General features: G+C 44.0%; 1 protein-coding gene across 1 annotated transcript in view; it reads right to left on the bottom strand.

Annotated features, from left to right (window-relative positions):
• Positions 1–20185, bottom strand: part of ZBED4 (zinc finger BED-type containing 4) — a gene marked incomplete at both ends in the record, with an annotated part of 25248 nt that extends 5063 nt beyond the window's left edge. The window contains one exon of the mRNA XM_079714917.1: positions 16808–20185. Within this exon, the coding sequence (XP_079571043.1) occupies positions 16808–20185 (3378 nt within the window). The remainder of the gene's footprint in view (positions 1–16807) is intronic.

Below are 20185 nucleotides of genomic sequence, written 5' to 3'. Positions count from 1 at the left end.
GAACCCGTGTCCCCTGCATTGGCAGGCGGACTGTCAACCACTGTGCCACCAGGGAAGCCCTATCTTGACATTTTAAAAGCCAAATCTCTTTCTAAAATCATCAAACTATCCTTTGCTGGCATTCAATTCTCCAGCTTTACAACCTTCGCCTCCCTTTCGCTTTAAGTTGTCGTATGATGACTTTGCTTTTTCTCGAATCATTATTAGATTCTATATAGGTGCACCTTTCTTATGGCAATCCTGCGCCCGCCTAAAAGCTGCTTTTTCAAATAAAAATAAAAAGGTGTTTCACAAGAAGTGCAAGGTTTTCTGCCTGCTGGTGTAGCTGCAGTGCCAGCTTCATGGATTCCCTTTTCTTTTTTACATTCATCTTGAAGTGGCGGCAGCCGCAGCTGCAGACCTCACTCTGCAATGCACATCAAGCCATTCATCTTTTTCTCTTCACATCTTGCCTTTTCTCTGCGTCTTGGGAGTGCTTGCAGCATTGCCAGGGCACTTCGTGGGTCCCGTGGTGGTGGTCAAGGTTCATGGTGTTGCACTAAATACAATGAAAAAATCCGCAAGAACCACAAGAGATTGCGGTTTACTGGAGAGACCACCTGCTCCAGAGGGGGTGAGCGCACACGGCGTTCTAGGCGGATGCGGGGAACACGTGCTCCGGAAGCAGCAGCAGGGTTGGCTGCAGCATTATTACTGTAGGTGCTACAGTTAATTCATGCAGTGAGGACTTCATATGGCATCTTTACGTTTGCTTCCTTTCTCTGCACTTCAAATGGAGCCATGTGTTGTGTGCCTCAGGTTTTTTTTTTTTAAATAAATTTATTTATTTATTTTTGGCTGCATTGGGTCTTCATTGCTGTGTGCGGGCTTTCTCTAATTGTGGCGAGCGGGGGCTCCTCTTTGTTGCAGTGTGCGGGCTTCTCATTGCAGTGGCTTGTTGCAGAGCACGGGCTCTAGGCACGCGGGCTTCAGTAGTTGTGGCACATGGGCCAGTAGTTGTGGGGCACGGGCTTAGTTGCTCCACAGCATAAGGGATATTCCCAGACCAGGGATTGAACCCATGTCCCCTGCATTGGCAGGCGGATTCTTAACCACTGAGCCACCAGGGAAGTCCTGTGCCTCAGGTTTGATACATTTTAGCTTTATATCATAAATTCATGTATGTTTTATGGTAGTAAATGATAAAACAGACTAACATCTACATATGTTTTATGCATTCATGACACACCTTTTTAATTTTTTCAATATTTGTAGGCTACATGGTTCATCTGTGAGTTTTTTGAAGCTGTCGAAAGTCTCCAAAAACTTTTCCAATATATTGAAAAAAATCCACGTATGAGTGGACCGTGCAGTTTGAACCTGTGGTGTTCAAGGGTCAACTGTGATTGCTCAAGATGATAAATAGTTTCGGGATCCCTTTGCCATACAAACAAGACGTCTGGATTCATGCACTTTGCTCCCTTGCCCACGACTGTCAATACTGCATTTATAAATTCCTTGGATTACCCATCTCAGTTTGTTACTTTTTTCTTTTGATTCACTTTTCATTTATTTTCAGCCCTAGGATCCGATTCCCCCTCCTGTTTAATTGGTAGAACGTGACCACACACTCTTCTAGACGTCCGAACTCTTCCTGAAGGCATGCTCAGGGAAGTTGCTCCCTCCCTCCCATAACTCCTCCCCGTTTTTTGTAGCAAATGTCATTGTTTTCTCGTTTTTCCTTCATGTGTTTCTTTTTGTAAATACCAGCAAATACACATATTCTTTATTCCCCTTCGTTCTTCCCGAAAGGCAGTGGCATTCCATGTGCTCTTTGTTTTTTTCACATCTCCTGGAGGTCTCCTAGAAATCACTCCATCTATTCACAGGGATTTCTCTCATCTTTTGGAACCACAGTACTTCATTATATGGATGTGCACTAATGTATTCAGTCAATCTCCTGCATGTGGGCATTTAGGTGGTTGCCCATATTTTGCAACTGCAAATAATGCTACAAAGAATAACCTTATGTATTTGTATTTTCAAATTGTTTGAGGTATATCTTTAGGGCAAATTCCTGGAAGTGGGAATGCTAGGCCAAGGGTAAATGCGTGGTAGTTTTGCTAGGTATTGCCAAATTCCCCTCCACAAGGGTGGTACCATTTCCCATTTCCACAGGGCCCACAGAATATGTTAACCTTTTTCAATCTGCCAGTCTGATGGGTAAGCAGTAGCATCTCAGTATAGTTTTAATCTTCATTTCCCTATGAGTGGAGCTGAATGTCTTCATAGGTTTAAGGGCCATCTGTCTTTGTAACTTGTTTGTAGCTTTTGTCCATTTTCCATTGTATTTTTGGTCATCTCCCCCTCACTTTATAAAAATTCTTCAATTAATAGGGGTACTTGCCTTTTATATCCAATATATATTGCAAATAATTTCTCCCCATCTGTCATTTGTCTTTTGAATCTGCTTCTGAAGTCCTTTTCCCATGCAGAATTTTTGTCAATTGTATGTTTTCATGTTTATCAGTCTTTTCTTTACCTGCTCCTAGTTGGGAAGCTTCCCCACACTCAGGAGCTCAGCTCTGCCTTCTTTCATTACTTGTATATTTTCATTTTTGCATGTAGACCTGCTGCTCCAGTTGGAGTTTACTTAAAAAAAAAAGAATATTTATTTATTTGTTTATTTGGCTGCACCCAGTCTTAGTTGTGGCACACGGGATCTTTAGTTGCGGCATGTGAGATCTTTAGTTGCGGCATGTGGGATCTAGCTCCCTGACCAGGGATCGAAACTGGGCCCCCTGCAGTGGGAGCATAGAGTCTTAGCCACTGGACCACAGGGAAGTCCCTGGAGTTTACTTTTGTGTGCAGTATGAGGGGTAGGCCTAATTGTATCTTTTTCCAAACGTACCTTATTAAAGGTACATCTTGGCCTCTGAGATTTGAAGCCACAAACTGAACTTCCACATTTTAAGTTTTGGCAATTATGAATAAAGCTGCTGTAAACGTGTGCAGGTTTTTGTGTGAATGTAAGTTTCCAACTCCTTTGGGTAAATACTGAGGAGCATGATTGCTGGATCGTATGGTAAGAGTATGCCTAGTTTTTTGTAAGAATCCACCAAAGTGTCATCCCAAGTGGCTGCACCGTGTTGCATTCTCAGCAGCAACGGTGAGAGTTCCTGTTGCTCCACATCCTCGTCAGCATTTGGTGTTGTCAGTATTCTGGATTTTGGCCATTCTCATAGGTGTGTAGTGGTGTCTTGCTTTAATTTGCATTTTGCTGATGATGTATGACGAGGAGCATCTTTTCATATTATTACTTGGCATCTATATGTCTTCTTTGATGAAGAGTCTTCTTTGGTGAAGCAGTCTCCCTGCCTTTTTAAGCCCTTTTTTCAGTCAGGTTGCTTGCTTTCTTATTGTTGAGTTTTTTTTTTTTTTTTTGCGGTACGCAGGCCTCTCACTGTTGTGGCCTCTCCCGTTGCGGAGCACAGGCTCTGGACGCGCAGGCTCAGCGGCCATGTCTCATGGGCCTAGCCACTCCGTGGAATGTGGGATCTTCCTGGACTGGGGCACGAACCCGTGTCCCCTGCATCGGCAGGCAGCCTCTCAACCACTGTGCCACCAGGGAAGCCCCCTTATTGTTGAGTTTTAAGAGTTCTTCATATATTTTGAATGATAGTCCTTTATCAGATGTGTCTTTTGCAAATGTTTTCTCCCAGTCTGTGGCTTGTCTTCTCATTCTCTTGACACTGTCAACAGAAGTTTCTAATTTTAACAAAGTCTAGCTATTGATTCTTTCATGGATCATGCCTTTGATGTTGTATCTAAAAAGTCATCATCACACCCAAGGTCATCTAGGTTTTCTCCTATGTAATCTTCAAGGAGTTTTATAGTTTCTTTAAGGGATATGGGCCTGTGGTTTTCTTTTCTTGTAATATTTTTGTCTGGTTTTGATATTAGGGTAATACTGGCCTCATAGAAAGAGTTAGGAAGTATTCCCTTTGCTTCTATCCTCTGGAAGAGGTTGTAGAGAATTTGTATAATTTCTCCTTAAATGTTTGATACAATTCACCAGTGAACTCAACTGGCCCTGGTGCTTTCTGTTTTGGAAGGTTATTAATTCTTGATTCAATTGCTTTAATTGATATAGACCTATTCAGATAGTCTACTTCTTGTGTGACTTTTGGCTGATTGTGTCTTTCAAGAAATTGGCCCATTTTATCAAGGTTATCAAATTTGTGTTCACGGAGTTGTTCACAGTATTCTTTTATTATCTTTTTAATGTCCATGGGATGTCATGATGACTCCTTTCATTTCTGTTGTTAGTAATTAGCATAATTTCTCTTTTTTTCTTAGTCTGAGTAGAAGCTTATCAATTTTATTAATCTTTTCAAAGAACCAGCTTTTGGTTTCATTGATATTCTCTATTCATTTCCTGTTTTCAAATTAATTGATTTCCACTCCGATTCTTATTATTTCTTTTCTTCTGCTTATGCTGGACTACTAGTTCCTTAAGGTGGAAACTTAGATTACTGATTTTACATCTTTCTTCTTTTGTAATATCTGCATTGAATGCTGTAATGTAATATATGCATTAAATTTTCCTCTAAGCATGGCTTTCACTGCATCCCACAAGTTTTGGTAATTTGTGTTTTTCATTTAGTTATAATTATTTTAAAATTTCTCTTGAAATCTCTTCTTTGACCCATGTGTTATTTAGAAGTGTGATGTTTTTAATCTCCATGTATTCTCCAGTTATCTTTCTGTTACTGATTTCTAGTTTAATTCCATCGTGGTCTGAGAGCTGACATTGTATGAATTTTATTCTTTTAAATCTGTTAAGGTATGTTTTATGGCGAGAATGTGATGTATCTTGGTGAATGTTCCATACAAGCTGGAGATTGTGTATTCTATTGCTGTTGGACAAAGTAGTCTGTAGATGTCCAATTGACTGATGGTGTTGTTGAGTTCAACTATGTCTTTACTAATTTTCTGTCTGCAGGATCTGACCCTTTCTGAGAGAGGGTTGTTGAAGTCTCCAATTATGATAGTGATTCATCTATTTCTCTTTGTAACTCTATTAGTTTTTGCCTCATATAGTTTGACACACTGTTAAGGCACATATACATTAAGGATTATTATGTCTTCTTGGAGAATTGACCCCTTTATCATTATATAATACCCTTATTTATCTCTGATAACTTTCCTTGTTTGGAAGTCTGCTGTCTGAAATATGGCTACTCCTGCTTTCTATTGACTAGTGTTATCATGGTATACTTTCCTCCATCCGTTTACTTTTAATCTATATTGGTCTTTATATTTGAAGTGGATTTCTTGTAGATAACATATAGTTGGGTCATGTTTTTTTAATCTACTCTGACAATCTTTTAACTGAGCATTTTATATGATTCCATTTTCTCTTCTTTTTAGCATATGGGTTATACTGCTTCTGTACTTTTTTTTCTTAGTGGTTGCCCTAGAGTTTGCAATGTATTATATATTTACAGCTAATCCAACTCAATTTTCAAATTATTGGGTTGGCCAAAAATATGCACGGAAAAACCCGAAGGAACTTTTTGGCCAAGCCAATACTATGCCACTTCCTGTCTAATGTGCAGACTTACAGTTCCTCCTTCTGATCACTTGTATCATTGTTGGCACTCATTTCACTTACACAGAAGCTACACACAAACACACATACACACACATACACACACATATACATATATATAATGTACACTCATATATATTCATACATGTATAAGCATACAGAATTGAATACATTGTTAGTATTACTATTTTGAACAAATTTAATTCCTAGATTAAGAATTTAAAAATTAATTTATTCCTTCTTTGAGCTCTTCCTTATTTTATGTAGATCCAAGTTTCTGACCTGTATCATTTTCCTTCTCTCTAAAGAACTTCCTTTAACATTTCCTGCCAGGCAGTCTACTGGCCACAGATTCCCTGACTTTTGTTTTTCTGAGAAGGTCTTTATTTCTCTTTCATTTTTAAGAATAATTTCAAAGGGTATAGAATTCTAAGTTGGTGGGGTTTTTCTCTCAACACTTTACATATTTCAGTCCACTTCCTTCTTGCTTGCGCGATTTCTGAGAAGTCAGTTGTAATTCTTATCTTTGTTATTTTGTAGGTAAGGTATTCCCCCCCTCAACCCTACTGGTTTCTTTTTAAATTTTTTAAATTTTTTAAATTAGTTTCTGCTTTATAACAAATGAATCAGTTATACATACACATCTGTTCCCATATCCCTTCCCTCTTGTGTCTCCCTCCATCCCACCCTCCCTATCCCACCCCTCCAGGCGATCACAAAGCACCGAGCCGAGATCCCTGTGCTATGCAGCTGCTTCCCACTATCTATCTACCTTACGTTTGGCAGTGTATATATGTCCATGCCTCTCTCTCGCTTTGTCACATCTTACCCTTCCCCCTCCCCATATCCTCAAGTCCATTCTCAAGTAGGTCTGTGTCTTTATTCCTGTTTTACCCCTAGTTTCTTCATGACATATTTTTTTCTTAAATTCCATATATATGTGTTAGCATATGGTATTTGTCTTTCTCTTTCTGACTTACTTCACTCTGTATGACAGACTCTAGGTCTATCCACCTCATTACAAATAGCTCAATTTCGTTTCTTTTTATGGCTGAGTAATATTCCATTGTATATATGTGCCACATCTTCTTTATCCATTCAGCCGATGATGGACACTTAGGTTGTTTCCATCTCTGGGCTTTTGTGAATAGAGCTGCAGTGAACATTTTGGTACACGTCTCTTTCTGAATTATGGTTTTCTCAGGGTATATGCCTAGTAGTGGGATTGCTGGGTCATATGGTAGTTCTATTTGTAGATTTTTAAGGAACCTCCATACTGTTCTCCATAGTGGCTGTACCATTCACTTTACCACCAGCAGTGCAAGAGTGTTCCCTTTTTTCCACACCCTCTCCAGCATTTATTGTTTCTAGATCTTTTGATGATGGCCATTCTGACTGGTGTGGGATGATATCTCATTGTAGTTTTGATTTGCATTTCTCTAATGATTAATGATGTTGAGCATTCTTTCATGTGTTTGTTGGCAGTCTGTATATCTTCTTTGAAGAAATGTCTATTTAGGTCTTCTGCCCATTTTTGGATTGGATTGTTTGTTTTTTTGCTATTAGAGCTGCATGAGCTGCTTATAAATTTTGGAGATTAATCCCCTGTCAGTTGCTTCATTTGCAAATATTTTCTCCCATTCTGAGGGTTGTCTTTTGGTCTTGTTTATGGTTTCCTTTGCTGTGCAAAAGCTTTGAAGTTTCATTAGGTCCCATTTGTTTATTTTTGTTTTTATTTCCGTTTCTCTAGGAGGTGGGTCCAAAAGGATCTTGATGTGGTTTATGTTATAGAGTGTTCTGCCTATGTTTTCCTCCAAGAGTTTGATAGTTTCTGGCCTTACATTTAGGTCTTTAATCCATTTTGAGCTTATTTTTGTGTATGGTGTTAGGGAGTGATGTAATCTCATACTTTTACATGTCCCTGTCCAGTTTCCCCAGCACCACTTATTGAAGAGGCTGTCCTTTCTCCACTGTACATTCCTGCCTCCTTTATCAAAGATAAGGTGACCACATGTGCGTGGGTTTATCTCTGGGCTTTCTAGCCTGTTCCATTGATCTATCTTTCTGTTTTTGTGCCAGTACCACACTGTCTTGATTACTGTAGCTTTGTAGTATAGTCTGAAGTCAGGGAGCCTGATTCCTCCAGCTCCATTTTTCGTTCTCAAGATTGCTTTGGCTATTCGAGGTCTTTTGTTTTTCCAAACAAATTTTGAAATTTTTTGTTCTAGTTCTGTGAAAAATGCCAGTGGTAGTTTGATAGGGATTGCATTGAATCTGTAGATTGCTTTGGGTAGTAGAGCCATTTTCACAATGTTGATTCTTCCAATCCAGGAACATGGTATATCTCTCCATCTATTTGTATCATCTTTAATTTGTTTCATCAGTGTGTTGTAATTTTCTGCATACAGGTCTTTTGTCTCCTTAGGTAGGTTTATTCCTAGATATTTTATTCTTTTTGTTGCAATGGTAAATGGGAGTGTTTTCTTGATTTCACTTTCAGATTTTTCATCATTAGTGTACAGGAATGCCAGAGATTTCTGTGCATTAATTTTGTATCCTGCTACTTTACCAAATTCATTGATTAGCTCTAGTAGTTTTCTGGTAGCATCTTTAGGACTCTCTATGTATAGTATCATGTCATCTGCAAACAGTGACAGCTTTACTTCTTCTTTTCCAATTTGGATTCCTTTTATTGCCTTTTCTTCTCTGATTGCTGTGGCTAAAACTTCCAAAACTATGTTGAATAAGAGTGGTGAGAGTAGGCAGCCTTGTCTTGTTCCTGATCTTAGTGGAAATGCTTTCAGTTTTTCACCATTGAGGACGATGTTGGCTGTGGGTTTGTCATATATGGCCTTTATTATGTTGAGGAAAGTTCCCTCTATGCCTACTTTCTGCAGGGTTTTTATCATAAATGGGTGTTGAATTTTGCCGGAAGCTTTTTCTGCATCTATTGAGATGATCATATGGTTTTCCTCCTTCAATTTGTTAATATGATGTATCGCATTGATTGATTTGCGTATATTGAAGAATCCTTGCATTCCTGGAATAAACCCCACTTGATCATGGTGTATGATCCTTTTAATGTGCTGTTGGATTCTGTTTGCTAGTATTTTGTTGAGGATTTTTGCATCTATGTTCATCAGTGATATTGGCCTGTAGTTTTCTTTCTTTGTGACATCCTTGTCTGGTTTTGGTATCAAGGTGATGGTGGCCTCGTAGAATGAGTTTGGGAGTGTTCCTCCCTCTGCTATATTTTGGAAGAGTTTGAGAAGGATAGGTGTTAGCTCTTCTCTAAATGTTTGATAGAATTCGCCTGTGAAGCCATCTTGTCCTGGGCTTTTGTTTGTTGGAAGATTTTTAATCACAGTTTCAATTTCAGTGCTTGTGATTGGTCTATTCATATTTTCTATTTCTTCCTGATTCAGTCTTGGCAGGTTGTGCATTTCTAAGAATTTGTCCATTTCTTCCAGGTTGTCCACTTTATTGGCATACAGTTGCTTGTAGTAATCTCTCATGATCTTTTGTATTTCTGCAGTGTCAGTTGTTACTTCTCCTTTTCCATTTCTAATTCTATTGATTTGAGTCTTCTCCCTTTTTTTCTTGATGAGTCTGGCTAATGGTTTATCAATTTTATCTTCTCAAAGAACCAGCTTTTAGTTTTATTGATCTTTGCTATCGTTTCCTTCATTTCTTTTTCATTTATTTCTGATCTGATCTTTATGATTTCTTTCCTTCTGCTAACTTTGGGGGTTTTTTGTTCTTCTTTCTCTAATTGCTTTAAGTGCAGGGTCAGGTGGTTTACTCGAGATGTTTCCTGTTTCTTAAGGTGGGATTGTATTGCTATAAATTTCCCCCTTACAACTGCTTTTGCTGCGTCCCATAGGTTTTGGGTCGTCGTGTCTCCATTGTCATTTGTTTCTAGGTATTTTTTAATTTCCTCTTTGATTTCTTCAGTGATCACTTCGTTATTAAGTAGTGTATTGTTTAGCCTCCATGTGTTTCTATTTTTTACAGATCTTTTCCTGTAATTGATATCTAGTCTCATAGCCTTGTGGTCAGAAAAGATACTTGATACAATTTCAATTTTCTTAAATTTACCAAGGCTTGATTTGTGACCCAAGATATGATCTATCCTGGAGAATGTTCCATGAGCACTTGTGAAAATGTGTATTCTGTTGTTTTTGGATGGAATGTCCTATAAATATCAATTAAGTCCCTCTTGTTTAATGTATCATTTAAAGCTTGTGTTTCCTTATTTATTTTCATTTTGGATGATCTGTCCATTGGTGAAAGTGGGGTGTTGAAGTCCCCTACTATGAGTGTGTTACTGTCGATTTCCCCTTTTATGGCTGTTAGTATTTGCCTTATGTACTGAGGTGCTCCTATGTTGGGTGCATAAATATTTACATATCTTCTTCTTGGATCAATCCCTTGATTATGTAGTGTCCTTCTTTGTCTCTTCTAATAGTCTTTATTTTAAAGTCTATTTTGTCTGATAGGAGAATTGCTACTCCAGCTTTCTTTTGATTTCCATTTGCATGGACTATCTTTTTCCATCCCTTTACTTTCAATCTGTATGTGTCTCCAGGTCTGAAGTGGGTCTCTGGTAGACAGCATATATATGGGTCTTGTTTTTGTATCCATTCAGCCAATCTGTGTCTTTTGGTGGGAGCATTTAGTCCACTTACATTTAAGGTAATTATCAATACATATGTTCCTATTCCCATTTTCTTAATTGTTTTGGGTTTGTTATTGTAGGTATTTTCCTTCTGTTGTGTTACTTGCCTAGAGAAGTTCCTTTAGCATTTGTTGTAAGGCTGGTTTGGTGGTGCTGAACTCTCTCAGCTTTTGCTTGTCTGTGAAGGTTTTAATTTCTCCATCAAATCCGAATGAGATCCTTGCTGGGCAGAGTAATCTTGGTTGCAGGTTTTTCTCCTTCATCACTTTAAATATGTCCTGCCACTTCCTTCTGGCTTGTAGAGTTTCTGCTGACAGATCCCTGCTGGTTTCTTTGAGGTTTTTGTCTTTGATTTTCTTTAGTTTAAAAATGATATGTAAAGGTGTAGATTTTTTGTTTTATTTATTTATTGGCATTTATCCAGCTTGATGTTCTCTGAGCTTCCTGTTTTGGTGTCTGACATTTCAGTTGCGGAAATTGTCAGTCGTTATTTTAAATCTTGTTTCTTCCTCTTTCGTTCCTTCCAATATTCCTATTATACAAGTTACACCTTATGTAATTGTCCCATAGATCTTGGACATTGTTTTTGCAGTCTTTGTTCTCCCTGCTTTTTGCTTTTCGAGGATTCTATTGAGACATCCTCCAGTTCAGAGATTCTTTCCTCAGTGTTATCCAGTCTGCTAATAAGCCCATCAAAGGCAGTCTTCATATCTGCTACGGCGTTTTTTATGTCTAGCATTTCTTTTTGGTTCTTTCTTAGCATTTCCATCTCTCCGCTTGCATTGCCCATCTGTTCTTACATGTCATCTACTTTATCCATGAGAGCCCTCAGCATATTAAACATAATGGTTTTAAATTCCCAGTCTGGTAATTCCAACATCTCTGCCATATCTGGTTCTGAACCTTGCTCTGTCTCTTCAAATTGTGTTTTTTTGCCTTTTAACTGTGTAATTTGCCTTGTAATTTTTTCCTGATAGCCAGACATGATGTACTGGGTGAAAGGAACTATAAGTAGGCCTTAATAATGTGGAGGTGAGGTGTGGGAGAGGGGAAGCCTTCTATGGTCCTGTGATCAGGCCTCAGTTCTTTTACTCAGCCTGTGCCTCTGGACTGTGAACTTCACAAGTGTTTCTCAGTCATTTTTCTCCCCTTGGTTGGGACAGGCTGCCCAGAGGAGGCTGGAGCTGGGCATTTCCCTTCCCCTGGTCAGTTAGGCTCTGACAACACCCCAGCAGGTCAGGCTCTGGTTAACAAGTTTTCCTTGAGAGCAGCCTTGTTAAGGAGAGCAGAGTACTCTGTCCCATTAGAAAATGGTTCCTTCCCTCCCCCTGCAGAAAGCTTGAGGGGACTTTGCTCTGATATTTACTTGGGAACCTGCTCATGCTCCAGGAGTAAATCTCACAGTATTGTGTGGGCTCCCATATGACTGGGTCCCCCACAGTTGTTTTCTTTTTTGCGGTACGTGGGCCTCTCACTGTTGTGGCCTCTCCCGTTGCGGAGCACAGGCTCCGGACACGCAGGCTCAGCGGCCATGGCTCACGGGCCCAGCTGCTCCGTGACATGTGGGATCTTCCCGGACTGGGGCACGCACCTGTGTCCCCTGCATCGGTAGGCGGACTCTCAACTACTGCACCACCAGGGAAGCCCCCCCATAGTTTTTAACTCTCACAGTTGCTGACAATTTTGAGTCTCCTGAAATCCATCAACTGCAGTTTAACTTTTTCTGCCCCAGAACTGGTTTCCCAGGCCAGGTTGCACTCCTGACCCTCTACTCTGGTAAACCATGATTCACTGTACTTGCCTGTCTCCCCAGTCTTGGGTGCAAGTTTGACTTGTGTCCACCAAGAAGAGTTTTTGATTTTTCAGACTGTTCTACTTTTTACTTGTTAGGATGGAGTTACAATTTCCAAGCTCCTCACATGCAGAAATCAAAACTGGAAGTATATATATATGTGTGAATATATATAGATATATTCTTTTTTTTTTTTTAGTGTATTAGTCTCTTAAACATGGGGGAAAAAAAACAGAAGTGGAGTTACAACACATCTTCACAATAATACTGGGTTTTATAGCTGCATATGTATTTACTTGTCTGAACACTTTATTTCTTCACATGGCTTTGAGTCACTGTCTGATGTCCCTTCATCTCACCTGCAGGGCTCCCTTGAGCATTTCTTGCAGGGCAGGTCTAGTGGTCACTAACGCCCTCAGCTTTTGCGTATCTGGGATTGTCTTAATTTCTCCCTCGTTTTTTTTTTGGCTGCGTCACGTGGAATACAGGATCTTAGTTCCCAGACCAGGGACCAAACCCATGCCCCCTGCAGTGGAAGTGTGGGGTCTTAACCACTGGACTGCCAGGGAAATCCCTCTCCCTCATTTTTGAAGGATAGTTTAGCCAGATATAAAATTCCTGATCAACAAATTTTTTTTCACTTAGCACTTTGAATATATCAGCCCATTGTCTTCTGGGCTCCAAGGTTTCTGGTGAGAAATCTGCTAATATCTTATTGATGATCCTTGTGTGTGGTGAGTCACTTCTCTTGATGCTTTCAAGATTCTTTGCCTTTCGACAGTTTGATTATATAAAGTGTCTCAGTGTGGGTCTCTTTGAGTTCATCTTACTTGAAGTTCATGAGCTTCTTGGATGTTTATATTTGTGTCTTTCATCAAGTTTGGGAAGTTATCGGCCATTATATCTTCACATATTCTTTCTGCCCCCACCCATAACTTCTTCCTCTGGGACTCCCACAGTACATATGTTGGCTTGCTTAGTGGTGCCCACATATCTCTTAGCTCTGTTCACTTTTCTTCAATCGTTTTTCTGTTTCTCAAACTTGATGATTTCCATTGTACTATATTCATAGTTGCTGATTCTTTATTCATTCTGCTTAAATCTGCCTTTGAATCTTTCTAGTGAAATTTCCATCTCAGTTGTGCTTTTCAGCTCCAAATTTCATTTTGGTTTTTTAGGTTTTCTATGTCTTTATTGATATTTCCACTTTTTTCATACATTATTTTCTTGACTTTCTCCATGTCCTATTTAGTTCTTTGAGCATCTTTAAGACTGCTGTTTTAAAGTCTCTGTCCAGTATATCCACCATCAGGTCTTTTTTCAGGGAGAGACTCTTGAATTATTTTTTTCCTTTGGGTAAAAAGTATTTTGACCACACTTTCCTGTTTCTTTGTATGCCTTGCGATTTTTTTGTTGTGCACTGGGCATTTTCATCTAACAATTTGGTGACTCTGGGAATCAGATTCTTCCTCTTCCCTAGGCTTTGTGCTTTCCCTAGGTTTTGTTTTTGATTGTCTTTGTGCCAAGGGTCAGCTTGAGGCATAAAGTTAATGTCTTCTTAAGTGTTTTCTGAGCCGTTCCCTGGGCACAAGTAGTCACATTCTAATTCTCCCCATATATGCAGTTATTTTTATATGTCCTTAGTCTTTAATGTCTGGCTCCTGAAAGGGGAAAAGCAAAAAATACAGGGGATTAAAAAAGGGCTCTGGGGACTTCCCTGGTGGCACAGTGGTTGGGAATCCACCTGCCAATGCAGGGGACATGGGTTTGAATCCTGGTCCGGGAAGATCCCACATGCCGCAGAACAACTAAACCCGTGCACCGCAACTACTGAGCCTGTACTCTAGAGCCTGTGAGCCACAACTACTGAGCCCATGTACCACAACTACTGAATCCCGTGTGCCTAGAGCCCATGCTCCACAAAAAGAGAAGCCACTGCGATGAGAAGCCCACGCACCGCAACAAAGGGTAGCCCCCACTCGCCGCAACTAGAGAAAGCCCACGCGCAACAATGAAGACCCAATGCAGCCAAAAGTAAATAAATAAAAAATAATTTAAAAAAAGGGGGCTCTGGCCCTTTAAATCCCCTGGAAGACGCTCCAGAAGAGGCAGAGGGTCTTGCAACAATGCGGGCGTGCGGGGTGCAGGGGAGGGGGAGGTACAACGGTGCCTGCCTCTTTCTCTGCACCTGTGAGATCAGAAGCAGTGATGAGCTATCAGAGTACAGATCCCCAATATCTGGAGGACAGGGTCCTTTCCTTCCCCGCCCTGGCTCCTGCAAGTTGTGTGCAAGCTGCTCCAGGACCCATGCACAGCTGCCTGCCAGGTGGCTGGGGCTGGGGTGTGGGGCGCTGCCACCCTGCAAGTCTCCCCTGGGGGTTACAAGCCTTCTGTATTCTCCAGAGTTCCCGACAGTTACGGCAGACCGATTCCGGCAGGGGACAGGGACTTGCGGTGCTCCGACTCCGCCATCTTCCCAGACCCTTTCTCATTCTGACACTAATGGATTTTTCTTAATTGAACTATACCTGACATACGATGTAGGTATACCACACAGTGATTCGGTATTTTTATACGTTATAAATATGATCACAGTAAGTCTAGTTACCATCTGTCACCACACAAAACTTTTACAATATTACTGATTATATGCCCTATGCTGTACATTACAACCTGGTGACTCGTTTTGTCAATGGAAGTTTGTGCCTCTTCCTCTCCTTCACCTGTTTCACTCATCCCTCATCCTCTCCATTCTGGAAACTACCAGTTTATTCTCTGTATCTATGAGTGTGTTCCTGTTTCATTTTGTTTTTAGATTTCACATTTGCGTGAAATCATGTGGTATTTGTCTCTCTCTGTCCAACTTATTTCACTTAGCATAACACTCTCCAGATCTATCCATTTTGTTGCAAATGGCAAGTTTTTTAGGGCTAAGTAATATTCCATTGTATATATATATACACCATATCTTCTCTATCCATTCATCTGTTGATGGACACTTTGGTTGCTTCCATATCTTGCTATCATAAATAATGTTGCTATGAACATGGGGGTACATATATCTTTTCAAATTAGTGTTTTTGCCTTCTTCAGAAAAATATCCAGGAGTGGGATGCTGGGTCATACAGTAGCATGTGATTTTTTGAGGAGCCTCCATACTCTTTTCCACAGTGGCTGCTCTTCCCCTCCAGCACCACAGGCTGCACAGCACTCGCTCTGAACACAAAGACCCAGAAAGTTCTCATACATCACTGCCGCTATCAGAAATGCTGTTGTAAGAATTACTCCTCCACTTCCCCTGGGTCCCACCTGGGGCTAAGGTGAAAATCCAAAGGCTGCATGAATGTGGTTTCTGTGTATGTTGGACCCCAAGAATAGGACTGTTTTATTATCCTAAGAATAAAAAGCCAGTGTCCTCCAGCAGTAGAAAATTGCAAATAAAAAGTTTAATTTCAGAAACTGAGTTCGCCATTTATAAATACACTAAAACATAGTCAATGCAAATTCAGATTAATAATAGGTACAGTATTTTAACAAAACGACAACTTTTCTAGAAGGTCACAGGCAAATCAGTGACTTGTTTCACCCAGAATATTTACCTGGTTTGAAATAAGAAAATGAACCCTTTTCTAGACACTGAGGCAAAAACTTTGAAGACGTATTATTGTTAAAAAAAACCTGATGACTGATACTCCATTGTGATGTCCTTGGGATTCTAAAATATCCCACTGATGGCTGAATCTTCCCTATTATCAAAAAGAAAATCTAAACACCTAAGGCTATTCTTACAACTGTATTATAGCAATCTTCTTCCCTGTTAATAAGCCACCTCTTCTAAAAAGGACTGTATACATAATTTGATCAAATTGGGGGTCAGTGCACAAATTTCAAGATAGCTTCATGGTGTAGAGCCACTGAGTCAGAGGCTTGGAGATTCCATCAACAGGATGCTGTAAACGTGTCACGCTGTGCACCAGCTACACAGCGGGCACCACCGGCGCTCACTGTGAACGGCGGGGATGTGTCCGAGCTAACAGCCCACGTGGCACGGAGGGCAAACCCCTGAAAACGGCAGTGCTCTCTCCCCTGAACCCTACATGACTGACATTCCGTGATACGTGTGAGTGCAGGCTTGTCTTCGAACGCCATGTCTCTGTTGTGTAAACAGTCACCTCCCAGAATACTCGCTGTCCCCTGAACGTACTTTAGAGCCCGCAGCCAGGAATTGCTCAGTCAGGATGGCTTGAACTCCACCTCCTATATACAGATTTTATCTGACAGCCACAAAAGCGGTTTTGTTGCAATTAAAGCAATTTTAAACTAAAATACAGTACCTGATTTGTGGTTTTTACATAATCGAATAAAAAGCCTACAGAATAAAACTGCTTGTATCTCCTCCGCCATTCTAGTAAAACAAACTCCTAACCCCCAACTTTTAAAACATTTTACAGTTACGAATGAAAACCTAATCATTGTATTTCGTAATTAACAAGACAGACTGCTTCTACTGGACTTCTTAAAAAACACACCGTGGTACCTGGCCTGAAGGACTGGGTAAGGCACATGTGGACATAACGGCGAGGGCTGGGACGGGAACCTCCCGTGGATGTGGACCTGAGCGCCCGGCCTGCTGTCCCGCAGGGCCCCGACCGCAGCGAGCCACCAGCCCGGGACAGATGCTGTTTCTCATCTGGTGGCTCCACCGTGAGCTTCAATACTGGAAGCATATTAAGGGAAGATTCACTTTCAGAAAAATAAGTTTCTCGAAATGTTCCATCATGAGCCTGGACTGGCCAAAGCTGCCGTTCTCAGTGGGTGTGCTGAACAGCCTTTCGGAGGGAACAATGCTCGGGGGGCAGCCCAGAAACCGCACGGCCAAGGTGGAGAGGCCCGGCCAGGCCGCCCTCTTCAGGTTCCAGTAGGCGAGTGGGTCGCAGCCATGCTCCAGCACCTCCTCCTCCAGGTATGCGAGCACCATGTCCTCCGGGACCTTCGTCCTCCCTCTGGGCTCGGTCTTCTTCATCTTGGCCATGAGTGACCACAGGCTCTCCTCCCCGGCACAGTCTCTCGGTGGGGAGCCCGGGTCACATCCGTTGGAGACGGGCGTAGGCTCTGAGGTAGAATTCAGCGTTTCTAGTTCCCTGATTAAGTCCTGCTTGTACTGCTCGGCCTCCTCCTCGGAGAAGAGGGAGGCTTTGTAGCGCGGGTCCAGCAGGGTGGCCAGCACGTACCTGGGGTCGTGGAGGGTGGCAGACAGGCGGCTCACCATGGCCTCCCTGAGGGACTTAAGCATAGTGTCGATGCCCATGGTCTCCTCAAACAGCATCTCCACCCTCCTGTTGAGGATGTGGATCATGGGGATGACCTGGCTGAGTGTGGACACGTGGGCGCTCATCTCCCGCCTGGCGGCGTCGAAGGGCTTCAGCGCATGGCACACGGACTGCATCACCTCCCACTGGTCGCAGCTGATGAGCTCCCGGAAGTTACACTCGACAGACAGCTCGTTCACCGCCCTCTTCTGCTCGATAAGCCGCTCCAGCATGTGAAACGACGTGTTCCACTTGGACGGGACATCCTGGAGAAGGTGGTGGGGCGGCAGCTCGTACTCCTTCTGCAGCTCCGCCAGCTTAGCTTTCGCCCGGGGCGACCGGTGGACCCGTTCACATATCTTCCGTGCGGTGCTGAGGAGGTTCTGGACCAGCCTCTGGCTCTTGATGGCCTCGCTGACGATGAGGCTGACCGTGTGACTGAAGCACTGCACGCTCGAGCGTGCCCCCTCATTCAGCGCTTTCCCTATGCTGGGGTTGTCGGTGACCGTGATCCCCACCTGCAGGCCAGTTGACGTCACCCAGGCCTCCCACCAGCACTCCAGCTGCTTCTGGATGCTGCTGCCGCTGTAGTCGCAGTCCACCTGCGACACGTCCAGCAACGCCGAGCAGTGGTGGTCCTCACAGTGCGGCCGGGCTGACGACTCAAAGGTGACCCAGTGGGCGGTGAGGGTCAGGTACTCCCGGGTCTGGCTGCTCATCCATATTCCAGACGTGAAGTGGACCACACCACTCTCGGCTTCCTGGAGATGTGACGTGATGATGTGTTTCACATTGTCATACATACCTGGGATGGCCGTCCTGGAGAAGTAGGACGGAGGGGGCAGAGAGTACTGAGGTTTCAAGTATCCGAGCAGCCTATTGAAGCCAACGTTGTCCACAAACGAGTACGGCTGGAGGTCAAGTGCGATCATTTCAGCAATGAGACTTGTTATTTTTTTGGCAACTGGATGCGAATCATAAAACTTCTCGTTGATGTCATCGCAGGAGGAGGCGCCTGCCGACTCTGAGCCCAGGGGCCCGTGGGCACCAGGAGGGGAGGGTGGCGCCGTCCGGGGGGCGTCGGGCTTCAGCACACCGCCGTGGAACCTCTGCAGGTGCCTCAGGAGACAGCTGGTGCCCAGGTTTGTCGGCTTCTTGCCCCTGCTGATCGTCCGGCCACAGTGCAAGCACACGACCTTCGTGGGGTCTGCGGAGCAGATAGAAAAATGATTCCACAACTTTGAGGTCTTTTTGCTGTTGACGGGAAACATAACTTGATGGTTTTTTGTGACCATGGTCGGCAAGTCAGTTAATCTGGAGGAGGAAGTTTCTGCAGAAGCCAAGGTGGCGTATGGCGAATTTGCCAAGCTGGCCCCCAGAAAGCCCTTCTGGTTCCCAACAACCTCCGGGTGGCGCCTGTAGAGATGCCGCATCAAACAGCTCGTGCCCACGTCACCCTTCTTCCCGCGGCTGATGACGCAGCCACAGTGCCTGCACACAGCCTTGAGGCTGTCCGTGGGGGCCAGCGAGAAGTGATGCCAGACTTCCGACTTCAGCCTCCTCATGACCTTCTTGTTCTGCTGGAACACGGCACCGGACTCGAGTGGACGAGGGCTGGGCGCGTCGCTCGGCTGCTTCTCGGGAGACGATGCCCATGAGGCCTCGCCCACATCAGAGGAGGACGACAACGCCCACGCGTCTTCCACCGGCGCATCTCCGAGGTTCCAGTGTGCCGGCGGGTCCTCCGCCAGCCGGTCGGGGGAGGAGGGTGCGGAGGCGGAGTCCTGGACCGGCTTCCCTGGAGACGAGGACACGGGGCTGGGCTCTCCGTCGGGCGGCGGCGGGGTGGGCAGCAGGGTTGGGGGTGCGGAGTAGGGGGGTGGCACGCCAGTGCCCCCGCCGTTTTCCCGCAGCACAATGGAGCGGTGTGCCCGCCACATGTGCCTAATGAGGCAGCTGGTGCCCAGGTCCTTCCCGTTCTTCCCCCTGCTGAACTCGTTCATGCAGTGGATGCACACGGCCTTGGAGTTGTCCAGGGGTGACAGGTAGAAGTGCTTCCAGACAGCGGACCTCCTCCTGGACCCGGATGCACTCCTGGGCAGGGCAAGGTTTTTCTCAGCCCCGTTCTCTGCAGGCTCGTCGCAGTGGAGGCTGGGGGGCTGGGGAGGCGGCCCCGCCAGGGCTTCATCCCTGCTGTACCTCTCAGAGACTGACACATCGGAGGGGGCCTCTTCGGAAGAAACCACAGAGCCAGGTTCCTCTGTCACCTGATGGGGAGACGGGCTCTTAGAGGCTGTTCTGGGGACGAGTTTGCCAGGTGACAGGATGGTGCCCAGGTCTCCGGTGTCAGTGGGTGGTGGCAGGAGCCGTGGCAGAGGGGCAGGGAGGGAGGCTGGGGCTGGCGCGCTGCTGTTTTCCTCCACGAGAACGGTGGGGTGCGCCCGCCTCACGTGCCTCATCAGACAGCTGGTGCTCAGGTCCTTCTCGTTCTTGCCTCTGCTGAACTCCTTCATACAGTATGTACAGATGGCCTTCGTGCTATCCCGGGGTGAGATGAAAAAATGCTTCCAAGCCGGGGACTTCTTCCTGGAGCCGATGCCGCGGCCAGAGAGCAGGCTCTGCGTCACGGCCTCCATGGCCACGCTGTACAGGGTGCTGCTATACTGTGACAATAGGGCCCCGTAGTCGTCCTCGGGGTCAGGAGAGATGCGCCTCCCGGGGGGCTGGCAGCCACAGCTCGCCTCTCTGCCCTCTGCCCGTTTGTCACCACTGTCAGCCCGTTTCCTGTCCTCCTGTTTATTTTTAAAGTCCAT

Source organism: Hyperoodon ampullatus (assembly GCF_949752795.1).
Source record: "Hyperoodon ampullatus genome assembly, chromosome: 11".
Taxonomy (NCBI): domain Eukaryota; kingdom Metazoa; phylum Chordata; class Mammalia; order Artiodactyla; family Ziphiidae; genus Hyperoodon; species Hyperoodon ampullatus.
This window is presented reverse-complemented; position numbering and strand designations above follow the sequence as displayed.